Consider the following 23180-nt stretch of genomic DNA (forward strand, 5'->3'; position numbering starts at 1 on the left):
TCGCCGCCGCCGCCACCATACACTCCCCCACCGCATCCCCCTTCGTCCTCCTCCTCTCTGAATCTCGGCGGCGGCGGCGACCGTGCGCGCACTAGCCGGCGGCGGCGGCTCGCATCCCCGACCCGTCTTTCCCTCTACCTGGCTTGCTTCTCCTCGTCTGCGATGACCTCTCCCACACACCATCCTATGCCTCCTACCGTCTCGTCGCCCCTCTCCCACTTCGTTGCTGCCCCTAACCAAGGATGCACCACCTTTAGATCTGACGTTGGAGGCTAGGGTTGGCTTGGAGTGGTTGCTTGCAGCACGACGCAGATGAGCGGCGGCGGCGCAACAGTTGGGAGTGGTCGCCGGTGGGGCCGCGCGGAGGCAGGGTCGACGCGCAGCGTGCGGGCGTGGCAGCAGCGCGTGGGCTTTGACGCTGCCATTGTATTTGAAGAAAAAAAAGGCCAGGTATACACTCTTCCCTCCTGTATCTCTTATGGTTTATGGTTGCAATGGAGCAATCGATCTGGTCAAAAAGCTTGCCATTGATCCTTCTGCTGATAACACTGGCTTTGGGCATGGTCAAGATGGTTCAAATTGTTGCAGAAGAGCCGATCCAGCACCGAGCAGTCAGTTGCCATCACCACCATGGGTTCTTTCATTTTTTTTAATATTCACAGAGATTATTAGCTTTAAAATGCCATATCACCTTTTTTGTTGAGTCCTAGGAAATTTTTGTCTGAATGACATTTATGGAACTTGGTATTCTTAGTTTAGGTAGTTGCTTCCTTTGGAAAGCAGATATGGTTAGATCATTTGCTCTGATGATTTTACAGGACCTTTGCAGTCAGCACTGTTACACTGTATATTAGTAACTTGTTAGTTAGCCAAGGACTATGTGAATGGCTACTTCTAAATTTTGTTCATCAGAACTAGAGTTAATCTTGCTCTGACTGAAACACAGGGCAAGTGCTGGAAGTATCCATAGCCAAACCTTTGGGTGACAAGAAACCTGATCACTCGTTCAAGCCTGCTGGAGCTCCAAATTTTCCACTTCCTCCTTATGGTGGCTATATGGGAGATCCATATGGTGCTTATCTTGTAGTTTGCTTTTCTATAGGACGTGTCCGAAAAACGAACTAAAACCATGAGAATGTTCAGAGCCAGCAAAGGATGGCCTATTGGAGCTACATTGTGAAGTGCCATGTCGTGGTAAGATACATGAAAAATTTGCTAGTTCCTTTTTACTGTTATTTGATAAATTAAAATATTGCTCATGATCTACTTGTGCATAATTTCCTTTGATCTGCTTTACTACTATGAGGTGTACCTAAATTCTGTTCTATGCATAATAACTATTTTTTTAGATTTGAGTTTGGAAGTCTCATGTTTGAGCCACTGAAAGTAGACACCCATTTTTTAGGAGTTGGTAATACTTATGTAACATCACTCGCTATATTTTTATTTAGGCTACTGCTTTTTAACTATATAAACCCTTTTTGTGGTTCTGAGACATGGTGGGTATGCACCTAGCACCAATATATTTCATTCACACATTGGATGGCATTATGGATAGGGAAACTTTACAATGATGGTATGTTGTATCTAACACTTTAAATGTGCATATGAAAAAACTTTTGGAGAGCAATGTCATATTGAATTTACAAACTGTTTGCATGCAGTTTCAGAAGCAAAGCTAAGTATGAAGATGTGCTGCCTGCTGCAATTGATCTTTTCAAGGAGCGACATTGCAGTAGCAAGACTGGTTTTTACTAATGCACCAAAGTTGTTTATTTTGCTACGGTCAGTGTCATGTACATGAGCCTGTTGTGGTCACTGAGTAGTCGGTGAACCTGTTACTGGGTTTGTATTTTTCTATTGGATATTAATTGGGCCTGTGTAATATTGGATGTTAATTGGGCCTATATAACCTTTGTGATATATATTTGGTATAATGCTTGGGTCTATATGGGCTTATACTGGGTATAATGATTGGGCTTATATGGGCTTTTGACATAGGCCTGGTCTAGTTGTTATTTGATGCTAAATGTAAATGGAAATAATACAATTGGGCTGAAAATAGTGAATAAATTGATATACCTTAAATGGACTAGGCTTAATTCTAAATGGGTTTGCAATTGGGCTTAGCCCATAAACAAGCTACCCACTACATGGGCCTTAACAGGCCATATGGACTCTTATGACGATTTCTGGGCTTGATGGTGACGAAAACAGACGTCATAACTCTGACGATAGAAGGATAGTCACTAGATTAATGACGAAAAAATAAGGTTTCGTCATAGAACGCCATTAGAAAAGCATGAAAGGTGATGAATGAATTTTCCACGCGAGCGTCACAGATTACGAAATGTGATGAAATTTTCTGTGTTTGTGATGTGAATGAATCGTCATCTATCATAAGATTTCTTGTAGTGGCGGGGACTGGTGGGAGAGTGGCTCGGAGGCCGGCGAGAGGGGATCAACAGCGCACGCTGGCCCGGAGGGTGGAAGGGAGAGGAGCGGCGGTGCACGCCGCTTCAACGGAAAGGGCAGCCAACAGGAGCGCCGCAAGGTAGGAAGCGAGCTTGTCTGGGCGGCCGGCGGGAGGGCGGGAGAGCGGTGGCGGTGCGCGGGACCGGCAGGAGGGAGCGACGCGTGGCGGCTGGCGGGAGAGGATTAGCGGTTCACGCCGACCGGAGGACGGGAAGGAGAGCAGCGGCGGCACCCCCACGTCGGCGAAGGGGGCGGCCGACGGGAGCACCGCGAGGAAGGAGGCGAGCTCGTAAAAGCGACCGACAAGAGAGGAGTGGCGGCGCGCGGGGACCGACGGGATATGAGGTAGCGAGCACTGGTTGACGGGAGGGAGGGAGAGGAGCGGCGGGGCGCCAGCGGGAGCGGAGCAGCGGCTCGCCGGCCTCTCCCCCTAGTCGGCATCCCTGTCTCCTCCCTCCCTGCCCGTCACTCTGCAATCGAGTGAAAAGCTGGAGAAAATACAAAGAGTGGAGGATGTGGGTCTCACTATTTTATTTTTTTACTGATGGGTGGGTCCTGCATATTTTATTTATTTTTTTAGTTTTTTGTTTTGCTCGTTTCTGTTTTTTTTGGGATTCAACTGCCATGTATGCGCCACGTCAATGCCAAGTAGGACAAAAACCTAGTTAAATGAGTCACATAGACATCACGTCAACCAAACCAGGGTCAATACTGTCGAGTGACCTCGTTTAGACTAGTTTTGTAAGTTGGAGGACGGGTTGTAACCGGTTTTCCGGACAGAGAATGAAAATCAGACTGGGCAACAAATGCAAGTACCTACAATGAACTTATTCCTCCTGCTGTTTTGTTCTGTTCCGCAGGCCTCGGCCTCAGCAAAGGCCGGTTATGTTCCTCCCTCTGTCTCACACGGGCCACCCTGGCTGCTGCGCGTCTCCGAGCGGCGCGATGGGCCGCACCACCCGTAGTCCTTCCCATCTGCTCGGTCGTCCCTGAGGCAGGGACTGCCCGCAGATCGCGTCTCGCTGTCTCCGCGCGGCTTTGGGCCGATCCACTACGCAGCCGTTGTTCAGTTTTGCTGCGTGCGTTTCTCTGCAACATGCCGGTTAGAAGAATATACGATACCAAAAGCATGAATGTATAGTAGGGAAGTTTCATCACTCATTTTTATTGTTCCATTTATTTATTCCATTTGATTGGTGTCGTCGCGTCTTCTTTTCATCTACTTTTGTTTCATTCTATTGCATTTGGACTTTGTGTCACAAATTATATTATAAGTGAGGCACTAATAAAAAATGTGTTTTTCTTGGCAGCTTCTTTCTTTTTTTTTTTCCTCTAGTGGATAAAATTCGAAACACTTGTGAAAATATAACCGAACGCCCTTGTTTAATGATCACTAGTTGTCGTCTTAAAACAATTGCCTGTAAAAATATCCCCATTTTTACAAGCTATCTTCCTAGCCAACTACTTTTGAAAATATTTTGTCACCATTGGTTCTGCTACGCAGTTGCGTGATAAATAAAACGCTTCACAGTATTAAAAAGGGTTAATTGGATCCATGTCAATGCAAATATGACATATTAAAAAAATACCACTACTATTCTTGAAATTTGTTGCGTGCCGCTGGAATTTTTAAAAAATTAGAACCATGTCACTCTGTAGATGGATGCCAAGCTGTCTCGCCAGTGACCTCGAGCCTCCGCCCCAACATCAAAGACGTCACTGCTCGCGGATGCTGCTATTGCTATTCATGCGGCCCAAAGCAGAGCCACCCCTTGAGGCCCATGCCGCAGATGCCATGGACACTAACTTCCTCCTTAGGGTTGCGCCAGCTTTGGTGGCGACGAGGAAGAGAAGTAGAGGAAGGACCAGAAACTCTTCATCCCCGGGCTCTCAGCCGTCACGGAAGATGGCGGAGGGTTGGCCACTGGCACAGTAGAGGGACCGCGGTGTGATGTCACAGACCTTTCTCCGCTCTAGCCCACCGCCGAGGAGTAGAGCGGGGGGGGGGGGGGGGGGGGGGGGCACCGCTGCACGGCGGAAGGATAGCGACTAGGTAGAAGGCGGATGTTTTGGACGCCGAGAGGGAAGAAGAGGCTGGATTGCTGGACTTGGACGAGAACACGAGCCTGCCCAGCTTCTCCCGTAGGCAGTAGGCACATATCCCTCTGCTAGCCATCGCCGCCACCGCTTGTAGGGATGCTCGCTAGCTTCGCTGCAGTACTGAATCCATCCAGGCTTGCTGCCACTACCGGGCCATCATCCTCATCCTCATGCCCCATTCCTCTCTCCGCTCCAGTAACCTTCTCCCCCATCCTTTTCCTTCCTTCTTGGTCGGATTTACCAACAGCACAAGATCCTTCTTCTCTTCTTGATCCCCTATGCTGCACGACGAACGGACGAACAAACCAATCTCTGCAAGACGAGAGAGAAAGGATGAAATTGAATCGGTGATATAGCAACAACTTGGCATCTATCTCTATGACAGAAATCATGATGGAGTGGCATGGTTCAAATTTTCAAAAATTTCAATGGCATGCACTATGTTTCACAAATAATACTGGCATTTTCTTTATATATGACATATTTGCAATGACATGAATCCAATTAACCCTATTAAAAACACGACACATAAAAACTGCCATCTCTCTCCACCTTATCCTTATCCTTCACTCTCCCCACCGCTCATCCCTTCACTCCCCACCGTTCCCATCTTTCTTGGTCTCTCTTTGTCACACCCTGATTTTCGTTCGAGATAAAAAATTATTAAATAGCGTATATCTAGAAATTATGTAAAAGTTAATTTTATCAAGTAAATTAATGAGGGAATTAAAATTTCCTTTTAAAATCATGGCCAAAAATATTTTTGCAATATCCTTTGTGCCCTAAATACTCTCTGAAATTTCCCTTCAATTTTTGGAGCTCAAGAAGTAATTTTAAATAAAACAAAGTTCATTAAATCAATTAAATTAAATTGAAAACCAATTAAAGTTCTCCCTCTAAAGGTGCAGTGTCAGGGGTACCCCAAGACGATGAAAAGATGGATGGAATACTTGAGAGTGATATCTTATATGGATTATTAGAACTCTATAACCTTGAAAGTTATGTGGAAAATAGTGACTGGAAACAACACCCTAGTGGTGTGAACATGGATCAAGAATGGTTTTACTTAATTTAAGGCAACAGTTATAGCTTCCAGACTAAGAAATCATTCCATACATGGATCAGAAAGATACAAGGGTCAGGTCCGGAAAGGTTTAGCCAGCAGAGTGTACGACAGAGAATCCTTCTCGATGAATCATCCCAACTCAAGGTTTGAAAGTGGAGTTATTATGATCAAAGAGCAGAAACTCTTGATAGCGCCAAAGTCAGTTTCCAACAGTCATACAGATTGCAGTATTTGTTGGAAGCAACTTTAGAGCTTATAGTCTATCAACCCAGAGGAGTCAATAAAGGATAAGCAAAGAAGTGAAATGTTATATCGAGGGTATAATCTTTTGAGCTTGATCTATTAAGTGATCAGTGCTTATTTCAACATATCAACTAAGCAGCCCGTTCAACCAGTTGACACCGAAGTCAGGGCAGAACAGAACAGTCATGCTGATGGAAAGGTCAATCAACACTGGTGAACAAACCCTTTTTAATACCGGTTCGCAACCCCCCTATAGTCCTGGTTATACAACCGAGACTACGAATCCGGGACTAAAGATGCCTATTTTTAGTCCCGGTTGAAGTAACCGGGACTAAAAATGGATCTTTAGTCCCGGTTAGTATTAAAAACCAGGACTAAATCTGATTTAGTCCCGGTTAGAGTTAACAACCGGGACTGATGTTCTTTTTTCTTTTTTTTCCTGCTTTCATGATTTCGAGCACCACCATTCATATTATCCACAAATCATTTTAACACCACATATCCTTCCCAAAATCCCCAAATACATCAAGCTGCATTTTTATCCCCAAATACATCACAGATCATTCACAAAATCCCCAAATACATCAAGCTGCATTTTTATCCCCAAATACATCGCAAATCATTCACAAAAACATCTTCACAAATTCATTCACACATCACACATCACACAGATCGAGAAAAAAATCAACATCGCACAGATCGGCCGCACATATCACACAGATCAGGAAAAAAAAACAACATCACAGAGATCGGGCGCCGGCCGCCCGCCGCCTGGGGAGCGCTGCCGCCCCGGGAGCACCGCCGCCCGCCCGGGGAGCGCCGCCTCGTGGGCCTCGCCGGCCGCTCGCCGCCTCGCGGGCCTCGCCGGCCTCGCCCGCCGCCTGTTTGGCCGCCCGCCTCCCAGCCGCCGCCCGGCCTCACGTGGAAGGAGGAGGATGAGGAAGAGAGGAGGAAGGGGGAGGAAGGGGAGAGGAGAATGGATGGAGGAGGCTAAGGCTGAGAGGGATAAGGCTGATACCGAAGGGATGAAGAGGACGGTGGGATCGAAGGGATAAGGGATAATTAATGAGAGAGGAGAGGACGGTGGACTGGCGCACGGTTCGGTTGATTTTTTATCCCGGTTGGTATAAACAATCGGGACTAAAGATCCATTTTTAGTCCCGGTTGTTTATACCAACTGGGACTAAAAATGAGTTGGGGCCTAACTCGACCCGACAACTTTTTAAACCGGGACTAAAAATGATCACTAAAGGTCAAAAAGTTTTTAACCGGGACTAAAAATTATCTTTAGTCCCGGTTTTTATTTGAACCAGGACTATTGTGAATTTTGGGCGACCGAGCAAAGATGGTTTCTCCACCAGTGCAAGAGTCTGTATGTTTAGAAACTGAAGGAGAGTCACTTTTGCGGAACTTGCTGTCATCAACTGAGTGTTATGTTCCAAGCCCTCTTGGAATGAAAGTGCACCAGCATCACCTTATTTGAACTGACTGATGAAGCAATGAGATCTCAAAGTTAGGGTTTCTGGAAAATAACCGAAGTTTGGTTATTTTCAAGGATAGCAATTTGATTGATCATGGTCAGGCGAATGCTCTCGAAGATGAGTTTTGTCACGCCCCGTAACCGTTTCACTTGGTTGTTCAGATAAGCAGAGAAAGAACAGTTATAAAAGAAGCCTGTTGCCAAGTCTTGGCAGTGTTACATCAACCTCAAGTTAACAGATTCAAATCTAACGTACACCCGGGCTGCCGTGTCAACAGTTCAGCCAAGAGAAGAAGTAACAGGGAGAAATCGCAATCCAGGTGAAATACCGATCAAGCAACTTCGTCTAATACTTGTTTGCGGGTCAGGAGTACTAGTTCAAAGCAAAGTCAGCATATGAGGATTCACGAAAGTCAGTGCAAAAGCTGCACCAATTCCTTGTCAGCAAAGTGAGTTATCAGTTTATCAAGTATGTCAGCGTTAACAGTTCAATCCAAGATCGAAAATGGCATAAGTAACTGCATTATGCCGCTCTCATGTAAATAGTGTTAATAGTTAGCGTAAATAAGATGACAATACAAATTATTCCTTCGTACATTTCCCATGGCATAAGTGGATTATATGTATGATAAAAGAAAGAAAAAACAAAACCCATATTATATTTGCGAATGATGGTTATATACGAGTTTACATATAATAGTGACAAAGTGATTTTTGTTTGCATGTGATAGACATTAACCTTCAGTATATTAAAGTATATGCCTCTATGGTCTATTTCACGTTATAAATTAATATTTTCTTGTTGTATAATTATAACATATTCTATAATTCTTATTGTGAATATGATGAGACCTGGCTTCTTTTAATATACATTTTATAAATAATAAATAAATTACCTACGTATCTATGCGGGCTTTCTTTCTAGTTTTGTTAATGGAAGGGAAGAAATTTGCCAATCGACTAGGTTGTGTAGATACGTGTAGAAAAATGGGGTTTTGATCTTTGCATGTCGCGCTTTGTTTATTAATTTCGGGTCATGGGTATTCCTTCTCTGATACGTGCATTCAACGCATTGACAAGTCCTTCTATGAAAAGCTTAAAAAACATGAAATTGAGTTGACTACGAGGCATTGACAAATATATCGTGCAAGAAGAATCACTTTTTTTCCCCGTTTGCATGTGGCATTTTATTTATAAAGCAATTACCCTCCCTTTTTCAAGAGAGGTACATATGCTGAGGAACATATGTATAGAGGTGGTACTATAATTTAATTTATTATGTGAATACTAGAATAAACTCTACCATTACTTGATTGTAAACCTGGGCTTTTAACCACACCGTTCCTGTCGGTGTGGTAACAATTAACACTATAAATCGTGAGGTGGCAACGATTTAGTTATAGGCTATCCCCGTGTCATGGGATCATAGCAAGTTAGCATTGCAAAACAGTTTTGCTAAAATAATGTCGCCACATTTTTTGGCTTGCTTACAATCGATTTCTAGATTATTTGATCTCCTCTAAGATTCGTGCTGTGGCAAATTACAAGATATAAACCAAACAATGATGCAAGACATTAGCAGCTATAAAAATATGATGATAAATTTTTAGGTAAAAATACGTCAAGTGTAATTAAATTATAAATATGTAATTAGTATATATTAGTAGTATAAATTTACACAGTGGTTGTGCCCCACTTACGCACCACTTACATATGTAATTAGTATGTAATATTAAGACTTATAAATGTAATTTTATGACTTACATATGTAATTTTGGGACTTACATTGTAAATACACTAAAATTACATATGTAATTTAAAGACTTACAATGTAAATACATGGCGACTATTTTTTGTGAAAAATATGGCACCATAAGTATAGCTACTCCCATATTTAATATTTAAGATAAGATTCGGTTAAACATTTAAAATTTAATCACCAACAGAAATGAATTTATGGATTGGCTTGGTATCGACGAACCAATTAAGGTCTTATTCGGTTTGGAAGGGATTGAACAGAATTGGAGGGGATTAAGGGGGAATAATCTCACACCGCAATACCTGTGGAATAAATCTCCTCTAGTCCCTCTCTCATGGGGATTAAGCGAGCAAGGCCTAAAGTGGAATGGTGGAAACCAGCATAACCCATCTTGAAGCAGCCCAGCCACTACCGTGAGGGTGCCTTCGATATTCAAAAACATTTTCCAAATCTAATAAGTTTATTATATTATAAGTAGTACTCGATACCTCTCCATTCTCAAATATAGATATTTTTGAATGTATAAAGGTATAATAAAAAATATTTATATGTGAGAGCGGAGTTAGTAACTTTTTGATGGTAAATCTATGTGTACTACTATTTCTTGACATAAGCATTTAAAGTTTTTTATAGTAAAAGTTTAGAAGTTTAATAAATTTTTATGCTAAATTTTGAATATTCATGGCAGATGTAAGTACCACTTGCACTTCATTAAAAAAACTGCAATAAACTCGACCATGCCCGGGTTAACCGGCGTGGACCGGAATTTGTTGCAATGATTGTCCCAAGCACCAAAGTATATTCTTTAATCTTTGTCCCCCTTTCAGGCTTGAAATACTCTAATCCAGGCCCTAATAATAAAGAAAAGGTTGAATCTCATCACAGACATTCCTTAATCACTTATTAACAATGAGATTCAACCTTTACCATTAGTTCACTTTTACATGCATTGTAAATGCGACCCACCCTAAACAGCCATGTTACTAAGCACTAATTGAACCCCACCTTTATGTGCCGATCTCTACTATCGAACAAAAGCATTATATTACGTGTGAGGCTGACATGTTAGGCCGGCCCAAGAGTAATATAACCTAGGATACTAAGGGCAGTCCCAACCCATAGTATACATAAGCAGTGTTTATGGTGCTATGTAAATAAGACATCACAATAGAAACTACACTCTACAACCCTCTACAACCCATGGTTTCTTAAAATGGGTCATTAATAAATATATCATCTCTCTTCTCTACCAATCATATTTATTCTTCATCTATTATGAAGACACTATTCCCTCCCAATGTAAAACTTGATAGTGTCTAGTGCATAGGTTCTCGTGTTGAAGCTGTCTTGCATGAGACCCACAGTTTCTTCCTCTCTTCACTCTCTCTTAATTAATAATATAGTACCACATAAGTTAAAAGTTCTATATGACATACCATAGACACTATCCTAGGTGTAGGGTTGGGACTGCCCTAATCACAGATCCTTACCCTGGCAAGCTTAATTGTTTGACACACTAATGATTGCTGGATAAAAGTCTAGTGGAACACCACCCTATGGTTGATATAATTCATCTCGGAAATCACCAATTCAATGTAGTGTTCCTATGATTAAAATTATGTGGCTAGTCACTAGTGGACAGTAATGTGAAGACCAGGATTAAATAGAAATTTAGTGGAAGGAGTAGTAGATTAGGTGGTGGTTTGGAGGTTGAACCCCACCTTCCCACAACCAGTACTTTGTGCCAGATTAGTTAAAACTAAAATACAAATAATTAAGTGTGAACACATTTTCTTCTTTCTACTTGGTGGCAAAATGTGCCATCGACAATGTTAGTACCCATTAATGGTTTAAAACAGAAATGAACATGGATAATTAATATCTCAAGCATGATATATTAATTATGGCTAGCTACTTGTAATTAATTCGGGGATCGACAATAACAACATGTTTTCACCAAAAATATAAATACACTTACTAGTTCCAAACATTTCTTTGATGTTAAAGTTGCTTGACAATGAGATTAACACTCCCATCATTTATACTTCACTTATAAGCTGTAACTAAAATTTACATTTTGAAAATTAATTTTACAGTATATATTTTAGGATTTTTTTTTGTCGAAACTTATTTCTCAGTACGTACTTTTAAATTACTAAGAACACATAAAGAAAAGTTTTATTCACAGACTGATAACCCGTTACTGTTTATAATCAGTATAAGCGAATTGATGATTGTGTAAACGAGGAAGCATAAACTTACAAAGCGCAAATCAAACGCCCATAGTAACATAATTTCAGTTCCACCAGCAAATTAATTTAAGGACATGTCTCTTAGCTGCCATCGGTTGGCTGGTCATGGACACCGAATTAACCATACAGCTTCTCTCTTCTCTCTCTCTCTCTCTCAGACGGCTCGCAAATTATGGTAGCGGCATTACGTCCACGCCACGAACTGGTCCTTAACCCGCGCCGACCTCCACGATCATGTGGCTGTCAACTACAAAAGCCAAAGGTGACAGGACACGATGATTGATTAAGATAATCACCTCTACACAGATAGAGAGAGAGAGAGAGAGAGAGAACCACGAAATGCTTAATTAAAACACTGGTGTGTTAGGTGACTATGCACGTACACGTACCCTGTTAATTATCGAGTACTTTATTAAAGGTTGGGCTAGGCTCGAAGTTGATACTATCATCTCTGCAAAACAACTTTGAGGTTACTTTTGACTCATCTTTTGGGATTAGCAGAGAAGTCTAAATATTACTTTAGTAGCAGAGGAGAGGAGTACGTACAGTGTACGTATACCAGTGCTAGTTAATCATATGGGGTGGTGGTTAACTAGTTACTTTATACCCTCCAGGTAGTATTCTAAAAACCACTGGGAGCATGCTGGTGTGACTTGGGTTAAAGGGCATATTATATATCAACTATAATGGATGGATAGTGGTGTGATTAATCTGCACTGCTCTTTCAAGTTTCAACTCTTTTATTATACATGGTGTTGTGTGTCATTTTTTCATTTATTAATCTCAAAAAATATTGGCATTTATTAAATGAAGGAAAAAAATTCAATAAATTTTGAGGCCCAATTTAAATTACTGTATGGTGAAACACTTCGTTTTATTATAGATATTGATATTTAGGCTTACTCTTATTCAGATATACAGTAAAAAATTTCTATTTTAGAACAGAGGTAATAGTATAAGGCATTTTCTGGTAATAAGTGTAAGTCTCATTTGAGTTTTGTACTAGGGCTCATATTCCGAGTTATGGCGTCTAACCCCATGGCCTACCTCACCCCCACCGCTGATACCGCACACTTCCAGCCTACATCTCTAGAAATTTAAGTCGCCATCACTAGTGAGTCCCTCCCCTCCTCCTTAAATCCAGGGTGTTAGGCTGAATGTGATTGAAATTATTTAAACAGTCATTTTAAAACATAGTACAAATATTGACAATGCAATCACAACACGTGAATATTCAGCCCTACAAATGCACCTACAAATGCAGAAACTCACACCCTTCCCATGTGAACCTTCAAAAAAAACTAGGTTGATATATTTAATTTGAGATTGACAAATCACCACGGACGTCTCATTAGCCATAAATGCGAGTACATGTGTTAAGTTTAGGATTTAAAACCAGGTGAGCAAGTTCCATCATGAAAAACCCAGTTGAGTTTTGCTCACTTCGTGAAATTGCTAAAAGTTTCAGTCACCTGGAACTTAGCAATAGCCAAATCACAAATATATTTATTGATTTATGGCATTTGACATCACCAACATTAATTTATTTGGAGGCCATATCCCAAACTACAATCGGATAAAATGAAACTATCGATTATTCAAACATCAGAAGTACTGATCTGAAACGTTTTCTCGTCTTTTTTTTTTCTTGCCTCGATATATTTTTTAGCTATTATACAAGTTATTAATAGATAAAACCTTTCGGGATCAGGTATCCCACTTATCCTGACCATTTTTAAGTCCTATTGAAAAATGATGATTCCTTTAATGATATATATTCGTGTGAATTGAACATTTTTTTGGTGAACAAATTAACATATAAAATGAACTTAATGAACGCTTGACTTCTCTGAGTTCATAGGATCGTAGCCAGGGTTTACGATTCCGACAAAATCCGGTCCGATTTCGCGAAATTTTGACGTTTCGACGAGGCTCGAAAGTAGAAACCATTTGATATTTCGAGGAGTTTCATCCAATTTCAAATTTGAATTGATAAAAAGGAAAAAAAATAAAAAAAAAGTCTTATAAATACTATAATATTCATAGAATCAACTGGGATATAAATTTTCAAAAAAAAGATGTATTGTATGTATTTACTGAAACTTACATCAAGAAAGAAAATAATAAATAATTAAAAAAAGAGACAAATTACTGATCGAAATTTCGCCAAAACTGACCGGTTTTCGAGAACTTGTCGTCAAACTCAAGGATTTGTATTCAAATTTTGGTTTATGAAATTTGTTCGGAATTTACCGGTTTTGTACCGGATTTCGCGAAATTCTGAATTCCGCCGGTGCCCGAAACGGAAGGGTCTGTCGGAATCGTAAACCCTGATCGTAGCTCCGTAATGAACTATTCCCCCATACAGGACTCGCGTTCACCTCTCACCCTTTACCTTTTTTTTTAGTGGCCTCTCAGCCTTTGTCTTCCTCTATCCAAAATAATTTTCATCCGTTAAAAGTAACCTCCAACCTGAGTTAAACTGTAGAATGACACATGCCTCAGTGAGTCGTTATCGGATCCAAACTATATGTCTTTCAAAGCCCGTAGCAATCTCTGTATTTGTTCTGTAAACGGGTTTTAATTTGGCTATTGAATGATGGCATTTGGATATTTAATTATCTCTTAATATGTGTTAAAGGGCGCACTGATTTGTATTTTAGCAGTGATCTATCTACATCTTAAATATAATCATTATACTATACTCTTTTCAAAACAGGAAGATGTACGGTACAGCTACCCTGAACTATTTTTTTTAAATGCCGCATCATGGAGTTCTTCAGTTTTATAATATAACTTCCATATAATATCTTCATAGCTTTATGTTGCCTTCGCTTTTGATCTACAATGTTACCACAGATGAAACATAATACTCTATGTAATGGTGCTACAATCTTGCAATCGATAATAAAGGTCTCTTATTTTACCATGGGTGGTACAGTTTCATTAAAATTACTGGCTAAAAAACTATGTGATTCACAAAAACCCGGCCTCTACATCAACGGTTATGTACACAACCAAAAGGTATGGAAAGAAGTACATAGACTCACCCAGAATATGGGGAGTTCAATATCAAATCAAACAAATGCTCACTCAAAAGGAAAGAAACAGAACTAAGAGTGAATCCTTCTCTTGAAATTCCAGCCATATGCAGCATAAAACTTCAGCACTCTTGACTCGAGGATCTTGCAATAAGCCTTCACCATCTTGCCATCAACTTCACAACAGTGACAAGAGCCTTGCCCAATGTGCTACGCTGAAAATTACTTGCAAAAACGAGCTAGAATTGTAACCATTAAAAACCACATTATTCCTGCTCAGCCAAACCGCAACAAATCGCAGCTATACTCACGAAAATCAACTTTTGGATTCTTAGATTAAACCTACTTGACTAACTACCAAACATAAGAGCTATGTTGCTGGGTTGACGGATGCCAAAGGTAAAGTAGCAACAATAAAAAAAAAAGAGGTGTTTCATAATCCATTATGAAAAAAACTAATATATAGTTTAATGCTAGTTATTGATAAGAGAGAGTTGGGGATTTGTTTCATTACTTTATGTCTTTTTATTTTAATAACAAAATAATGGCTCTGTGTCTTACGGCAGGAGCAGGAGACGTAAAATTCGATTATCTATTTTTTATTTTTTTTAATGACAAATTTAACATGAAAATGTTAAAAATGACCGAATTGTCACAATTTACGAATAAAACTGTCTTAGCACTGGCCTGTTCCTACGAATGGGAAAAAAAATGAACGGTTCAGCAGAGACAGCGGGAATGTTATTCATTTGTGTCTAACAAAATGAGTTACACAAATTGTTGCCGTATCCTACCCTGAATCCCTGATCATTGGACAATTTCGACTGACAGACATAAATTTCTGACGGCGCCGCTCTGCTGACAGATATTATTTGCCCAAGCAAATCTTGCTCGGCCGAAGAGAAGATCACATCAGTCGCTACTGACATATCGCCATCTAATCAAGCCAACTTTTTAAAGCAACGCAAAATGGGGCAAATCTGCCATGGATAACACCGCAATATCTTCCAGAACTTCCATCATTGGACCATTGGACCAGCAGACCTGGAACAATCGATGGTTAGCACTTCGCAATTAGCAGATTGGTTAGTCATCAGTGTGGGAAGGTTGGGGTGTTGTGTGTTTGTGTGTGCAGCGTGCATGGTTGTTCAGATCCGAGTCACCTAATGGGGATTTCTTTTGCTGTTGCCTTCTGTTGGGCTTGCTTGCTCAGCTTAATGGGGAGCTCGGAGCTACCATTTGGAATGGACAATTTAGCTGCATGCTCTGGCCTTTGCAATTGTTTGCTTTGGGTTCATGGCAATAGATCAAACAATAAGATTTGAGAAATTGAGCACCGTATTAATTAATTGGCTGCCTCAATTTATTTGAGTTTGGGAAACAGTTTACTTGAACAAAATGGTAGTCTTTGTTCTTAAAAAAAACATTTTCAGATGGTCGTTTCGCCCTTGCTGAGTAGGAATATTCATTTTCAAACCAACGAAACCGGTTTTTATTGAAATGAAGAAAATGACAGTTTGGTGATTTATGAATTGATTGAAACCAGGAAAAACCACATCGACATATGTATGGACAAATGTCACAGATCAAAGTTTATAGTCACTTTCAATTGATGAAAACCACACTTTCAAATTGAAATCAATCACTTTCTATCCAGCATATATTGCACTATCAGCTTGACAAATATCACATTCACCTAACAAACTATGCATGTTCATATTCAACATGATCAATTTGCTCATGTCTCCTAGCAAATCTTGCATTCATTTAATTCAAAATGGAACACTTTAAACTGACAGAGGGTCGTAATCACCTCTAATTAATGGTGTCTTCTCACTCGTAGTTGCATTACTGAAAAAAAGGTTTATCGGATGTGCATGCAGAAACGACTGGAGTAGATTGGAAAATTACATATTGAAATACTCAATTTTTGCTACACTGATGACTGGTTAGTCATCCCTGGTTTAGTCAAATCTGGTTTCCTTACTCTTATTCATAATTTCACGAAAGATCACTTGAATAGATTCATGTCAATAAGCAAACATATAATTCTGTATACTTTCTTTGTGGGATTAGAGAAAAATGCATAGCACCAAAAATGGTTAGGTTATGATGATCTCATTTGTCCAAACAGCTTTAAGAAATTTAATTTTTGGCAAGCCAATATTTTCCAATCTATGTTGCAAACAATAAGACTACCGTATTCCAAAATTTTAGAACAAATCCGATAGACAGCAAAAAGTCCATATTGCTGCCCCCCCCTCTCCACCCACCACCCTAAAAAAACTATTTATGGCAGTACAAATTACACCCTCGATTCGAAAACTATAAATTCTTCTTCATCAACTTTTCATACTAAACGAATTTCCCCTCCTGCCGACTTCGAAACGGTTTTCGTCCTGCGTGGCACACACGTGACACTTCAGTCATCATAAAAAAATAAAAAATAGTGGGGGCCTACTTATCAGTTTTCTTATGGGCCCTACTCTTTTTTATATTTTCTTATGCTGACGGGACTATGACATGTCCGCGATGTACGACCAAAACTGCTTCAAAGACTATCACGGGATAATTCATCCGGTATAAAAAGTTGGTGACTTTTCCCAAGACAGATATAGTTGATACATAACATCCTTTTAGCGAACATCAATTTAAGCAATAAATGTTGATAATCAATTTAATATGATATAATCACACCAAATAAGCCCATATATTTTTTTGAAAATGAAGTATACTTAAATTTATAATTCAAATTTTTCCAGGAAAATGGCAAATGCGGATACAATGTTTTTATCAGGGCTCGAGAATGTACCGGAAGCATATCAAATTTCATGGTTTTTGGCCTACGCCGGTTCAAAATGTTAGAATTATGTCAAAATTAAAAAAATAGGACTCTGCAAAAATTAGACTAAATTGGATAAATCTTTTTTTTCTTTTTGCTGTTTTTGGTGATTCGGCCAGATCCCATTGCACACCCATTCGAATTTGCAAACCCTGCCTTTCAGTAGACCATCACCACCCCTACAATATACCCTACAACCAGAAAAAAGCCTCCCTCTAATTTCCTCTTTGAGAAAGATCCCTCCTCTTCCCTCCATAAAAAAAAATTCAAAAAGTTTGAAAGGGTCACAAACCCATAGAATACACACAAAATTACACAGCATCTGCCTTTTTTTTTCTTTTTCTCCACTTGTCCCTCCCCCCTATATTTATTCTACCCTGTCTGTCTGCCTATTCCCCCCCTTCCCTCTCTCTCTATAGACAGACATCCCCGCACCGAGAAGAGAGGCGCGCGCCCCACTTTGTTCCGCGCCGCGACGCGCACTTCCCGCCTTTGCCGTCCTCGTGCCGGCACGCGCGCACGCACGAACACACGAACGCTCGCGTCGCGTCGCGGAGCTCGAGGCGTGTTCCCGCGGCAATGGCGCACGACGGGTTCCTCGGTGGTGGTGGCGGAAGCTTCCACGCGCTGGCGGCGTGGCCGCTGCCGTTCGACGCCGCGGCCGCGCTGCACGGGGGAGGGTGGGACAGCGACCCGGCGCTCGGCGAGCTCGTGCCGTCGCCAGTGGGGGTGGGGGTGCATGAGGCCGCGCTGATGGACGAGCTGGCGAGCAGGCTCGGCGGCGTGTGCGGCGGCGGGCTCGGGGGCGGCGGGGTGCCGTCGCCGCCGTCGTCGTCGCGGTACGCGTCGTGCTACAGCACGCCGGTGGGCTCGCCGTGCAAGCCCGCGCCGGCGCCGCCTGTGCCTTCCCTGCTCGCCGCGGCGGACGCCATGATCGCCGAGCGCGCCGCGCGGATGTCGTGCCTGGCGGCTGCCGGACACGGCGGCGGGAAGCTCTCACGCGCGGCGAGCAGCCAGTCCCTCCTCGCGGAGCCGGCGGCGGCCGGTGGCGTCCACCAGCTGCCGGCGAGCGACGGGTCGAGCAGCGACGCCCCTAGCCGGAAGAGGAAGGCGCCGGGCTCCAAGGCTAGAGGCAAGGACGCAGCGACTTCCATTGCCAAGGTACTTCCTCTGCTCTCTGCTTCGCCTCTGCAATCGCAACGCCGAACCAGCCCTGAAACAATGGTGAATTTTCCACAGTCGCCGGAGCCGGGGACGAAGGCCAAGAAATGCAAGCTGTCCGCGGACGCCGCCGGGGACGAGGACACGAAGCCGGTCGCCGGCGACGCGGGACACGGCGGCAATGGCAAGGGAAAGGTTCTCGACGCCGCCGGCGAGCCACCCAAGGACTACATCCACGTGCGCGCTCGCCGCGGCCAGGCCACCGACAGCCACAGCCTCGCCGAGCGGGTAAACGCCGCCGGCGTCTATGCCGCCATTCACAATTTTGTTTTCTCCTCAATTCTCGCGTTTGCTGACGCCATTGCCGCCGTTTTTCACCTCCAGGTGAGGAGAGAAAAGATCAGCGAGCGCATGAAGCTGCTTCAAGACCTCGTTCCTGGCTGCAACAAGGTGGCAAAATTCAGCCAAAAAAATAAATTTAAATTTCACGCCGGTAAAACATTTTTCACAGAGTAATTATTAATTTTTCGAGTTTGTTAAATTCAGGTGACAGGCAAGGCAGTGATGCTTGACGAGATCATAAACTACGTCCAGTCGTTGCAACGGCAAGTGGAGGTGCGTTGTCATGATCATCACCGACTTAATTTACAATAATTTCTGATTAATTCCTTTCAAATTTGTTAATTTGAGCAAGATTGTTTACTGTCCCAACAGTTCCTATCAATGAAGCTTTCCACCGTCAACCCGCAGCTGGATTTCGACGTCGACAACTTCATCCCAAAAGATGTAACAATCCAACCTGAATTCGCTCTGTCATTTAGTTAGTTGACCTTAGACCACCATATAATTCTGAAATTTTACTTACAAGTCTCTGAATTTTCAGCAGGCTAATGATCCCAGCATGCCCGCGCCGTTGTCGCTGCCACCGCCACCGCCACCGCTATCCTACTCACCGGAGGGCGCAAGCCCGGGGATCTGCTACGCGTCGTCGCAAGGGACAGCAATGCAGAGCGTGGTGACAAGCACCAAACACTTAGAAACGGCGCCAACATTTGCAAACCACCATGTCATCCCAGTTCCCTCACTTGATGGGTTTCACAGTGCTCATTCTCAGGTAAAATTGTACTACAACTCAAGCCACAGAAATGATCATACCGCGAAATCGCCGTCATTTTCTCCGACCCACTGATCGTAAAACGCAAGAATTGTTGTGGCTGAAATTTTTTTCAGGCAGGGAGCTGCATGTGGGAGGATGACCTGCAGAGCGTGGTTCAGATGGGGTTCAGGGGCAATACATGATAGATTAGATAGATAGATAAACAGATGAGAGCCCCCAATCATGGCCATGGTCTCTGAATTGATTCGGGGACAAATCAGTTTCACCAATCAAAGCCAGGAGACGGTCACCCGGGGAGGCATGTCGGGTGCTTGGAACACTTAACACGAGGGGGTTGGGTTTGAGCTACCTCCAACCCAATCATTGGATCATCCCTCCATGATTGTACATACACACCCCCACCTTCAATGTGGGGGAAGAAAATGGAAGAAGGAGAAGGGATAAAATGCCCTACTTGCCCATTGCCTCAGCTCAAAGATTTGTACCACGGCGAGGACGAGGCGGAGGCGGAGGCGAAGGCAAAGGCGAAGACTAAAAAAGAAAAAGATTTAGTTTTCTTCATTTGCTCTTAGGAATTTTCATCCATCTCACAAAGGATGCAATGTAATGTTGCAGTGGAATGTAATTGTTTCTAGACTTCAACTTGGGATTTGAATATAATTATGAGAGAAGTTTCTTGCATTTGGTTGCTACTGTAGGCTTTGTGCCGGTAGGTGGAATTGTTTTGTTCTCTGCGTTATCATCGCCATTATCATCATCACGGAGTCTTTTAAGCCGTGTGAGCTGGAGTCAACAACTCTAGGCAGAATCTTAACCTCTTTTAGTGTCTTGCTTGTTTGTATGATTGCGTTCTTAATCTCATCTAGTGAGCCCTAGACAACTAATCTTTAGGATAGAATTGTTGTGTGTGCCTTTTATTCTGCAAAGCACCAAAACTGCTGGCACGGCAGAAAGGTCCTTTGGGCGCATGATTTGAGCCGAACTGACATGATTTGCGGGAGTTTCATATTGGCAAATGTCTTGGGCTCCTGTCTTGTCAGCAAAATTCTTTCTTAGGTTTGGTCTACCTAAAAAAAAAACTTACAATACAGAACAACAAAAGAAAATCACATTGTTGTCCAATAAATTTAATGTACATGTGTATTGCCTCTTTCAGTCAACCAATCAGGCTGATAGAAATGTAATTTACAATTGTTTTTATCCTTTTTATAAAAGATACCGTTTATTATTGCCCTTTTATTCCACGGACTATTTTCTAATGCTCTAACATTGGTCAGGTTCAGTTAACCAAAGGAGCTGAAAAAAAATATACTAAACCCGATATAAAAATAAGGTTTGCTGTCCTGTAGACACCTCTTTAACCAGACAAGGAAGAGAAGAGAAACTCCAAAAACAAAAGGGAAGGTAGGTATTGGGTTACAGAGTGGACAAGATTCCATCCAGCATAGAAGCATCTGTTGCAGAGTACTACTGCCTCTTCTTCTACCTCTCCTTTAGTCATATACAAACCTGTGATAAACTTTTGGCATCTACTATGGTCCTTCCTGGCCTCCCACCAGAAAATGAACTTAATTCTGGTACTTTGCACAGCCAGGTATATATATATACAAAAACAAAACAATATCAGAGGCTTTTTTACTTTGTCTCAAAGTGGCCACTCTACCGCTAGATGGCATGGCAGGTATCTAGTCATTGTCAATACTGTTCCATTGGGAGGACAACTTACAAGATTGCACCCTCCCTAGTGATGGAGACACAAGTGCTACCCAATTATCATGACGCCTACAAGGGTCCATTTTGATCAAGGAAAAAAACACTGCAATGAAAGGCCATGCCTAAACACACATTTAGACCTCTTAATTGACAAGGTTTCTCCTGTGGAAGCACATTTGGTGCGGTGATAGAGTTAACCCATTCGTGACACTCTCGTGCATTTATGCACACGCTAGTTTGTTTTAATATTTATTTTTGTGAGGTCCACAAACATATCATTGGCTTTTCAGTTGTTGATTGTGTGTTGAGGAAGTCTGTGTGCATGTATATGTCCTATGTGCATGTATCAAAAATTGATGGACCACATTTCTCTCCAAGATTCACAATAGTCGAACCATGAAAACACTTTGAAAGGGCTTGATAAATTCAGGGAGGATATAGAACGAAATGGAGAGGTACTAGTCGCTTGCTTTACTAAGTTTTGGACCAAATTTATATTGATCTGGGTGTCCAAGTTTCAATTGAGTGGTGCACATATGAACTAAGCTAACAATATTTTTGACCGGGTTCATAGGAACCCTCTCAATTTTGTAGCTCCACTCTCAATTATTATGTATTTCTTTGTTACTAAAAAAAAAGGATAAGTACCTTGCAAATAAAAATGTACAACTTTGGTGCTGAATGAATTTTTCAATTATTGGTTTGGAGGATACATGAAAGCTAGTTTTCATGGTGATGCCATTTTAATCAAGTAGATGGATCCCAATCCCTTTATGGGGCATCATTGTCACATTCACGCAGTGGGCACTCCTGGGACCGAGACATGCGCAACAAACTCTAATAGAGGAACAATTGGAGCTTTTCGTGATGTAAGTTGGATCTTATGATGGTGGCTCAGACCAGATATGGAATCATCTGAAATGACTTTGACCCACGGAGACTAATATCACCATCCATTCATCAAATTTTGATATCTGAATTCATGTTCTGCGACTCTGTTTCGAAGGTGTTACTAATCGTAAACAAATACTCCATCCATTTCACAATGTAAGTCATTCTAGCATTTCCCATATTTATATTGATGTTAATGAATCTAGATGTTAATATTAATATAAATGTGGGAAATACTAGAATAACTTACATTGTGAAACGGATTAACATCAATATGAATGTGGAAAATGCTAAAATGACTTACATTATGAAACGGAGGAAGTAGAGTACAAATTCCATAGGAGTATTAATTACTCGACATGTCATTGTCAGGAATTTTCCAGAATTCTAACAGCAGATTATTCGTTGATTCTGAATCGGACAGTGGTAAAGCAACACTTCTATTCAAGCAACCGAAGAGGGTCATCCGAATATTATGATGATTGAAGAAAAAAGCAAATGTTACAAGAAAGTTTTACATACAAAACAACACTTTTTTCTCGCAAGTTTGAACTGAATTGCTGCAGCAACTCTGCGTGTCGCGACTCAGCGTATGCATTGCTTGATTCCAAATGATCCATTCAATGCCATGTTCATGTCAGCATAGTGTACAGATGCTGTTAGGTCGGCCATAGTACTCTACGCAGTACACATAATCATATACATAGGCTTGTCTTCTTCCTCCTCCCTAATACACATATTATACAATACGCCGATGAATTTTGTTTCTGTTGTTTTCAGTGACAGCGCCATGCATGCAGTCGGTGTCTTCAGTGCCTCGGTATATTATTTTACTGACTTATCTGAATTCTGCAGATATGCTCTCAGCACGGATTTTACTACAATTTGGGTCCAGGGGACGCCAGATTCGCCAGCCAAACGTCGCCATCGAAATCCAGGAGCATGGTGCATTGTACTGCTCGACGTCCAATTAAGTCGTTTTCCTCCTCATCTCCCTTGTCAGCATGTATTGTGATCTTAATTTTCTCCTTTGCTCTCTC

General features: G+C 41.8%; 1 protein-coding gene and 1 long non-coding RNA gene across 4 annotated transcripts; both read left to right on the plus strand.

Annotated features, from left to right (window-relative positions):
- LOC127755920 (uncharacterized) lies at positions 1-1949 on the plus strand. 2 transcript variants are annotated; one of them, XR_008013070.1, is made up of 3 exons: positions 1-450; positions 947-1576; positions 1665-1949. It is a non-coding gene; the product is annotated as an uncharacterized LOC127755920 (long non-coding RNA). The 2 variants fall into 2 exon arrangements; XR_008013069.1 differs by having other exon boundaries at positions 1-1576.
- Positions 1950-17651: 15702 nt separating this feature from the next.
- LOC127753934 (transcription factor BHLH089-like) lies at positions 17652-20217 on the plus strand. 2 transcript variants are annotated; one of them, XM_052279384.1, is made up of 7 exons: positions 17652-18419; positions 18498-18707; positions 18804-18869; positions 18966-19034; positions 19134-19205; positions 19303-19533; positions 19650-20217. In XM_052279384.1, the coding sequence occupies exons 1-7, from the start codon at positions 17838-17840 to the stop codon at positions 19716-19718; spliced, it is 1299 nt and encodes a 432-aa protein (XP_052135344.1). In that variant the 5' UTR covers positions 17652-17837; the 3' UTR covers positions 19719-20217. The 2 variants fall into 2 exon arrangements, with proteins under 2 accessions (XP_052135344.1, XP_052135345.1); XM_052279385.1 differs by having other exon boundaries at positions 19306-19533.
- Positions 20218-23180: the final 2963 nt, after the last annotated feature.

Source organism: Oryza glaberrima, chromosome 11 (assembly GCF_000147395.1).
Source record: "Oryza glaberrima chromosome 11, OglaRS2, whole genome shotgun sequence".
NCBI classification, from domain to species: domain Eukaryota; kingdom Viridiplantae; phylum Streptophyta; class Magnoliopsida; order Poales; family Poaceae; genus Oryza; species Oryza glaberrima.

Excerpts from the sequence above, each read along its gene's own strand:
- LOC127753934 (XM_052279384.1), top strand. The coding sequence starts at position 17,838 with ATGGCGCACGACGGGTTCCTCGGTGGTGGTGGCGGAAGCTTCCACGCG. Across the intron at positions 18,870-18,965 it reads TCGTTCCTGGCTGCAACAAG|GTGACAGGCAAGGCAGTGAT; the intron begins GTGGCAAAATTC and ends TGTTAAATTCAG. Across the intron at positions 19,206-19,302 it reads ACAACTTCATCCCAAAAGAT|CAGGCTAATGATCCCAGCAT; the intron begins GTAACAATCCAA and ends CTGAATTTTCAG.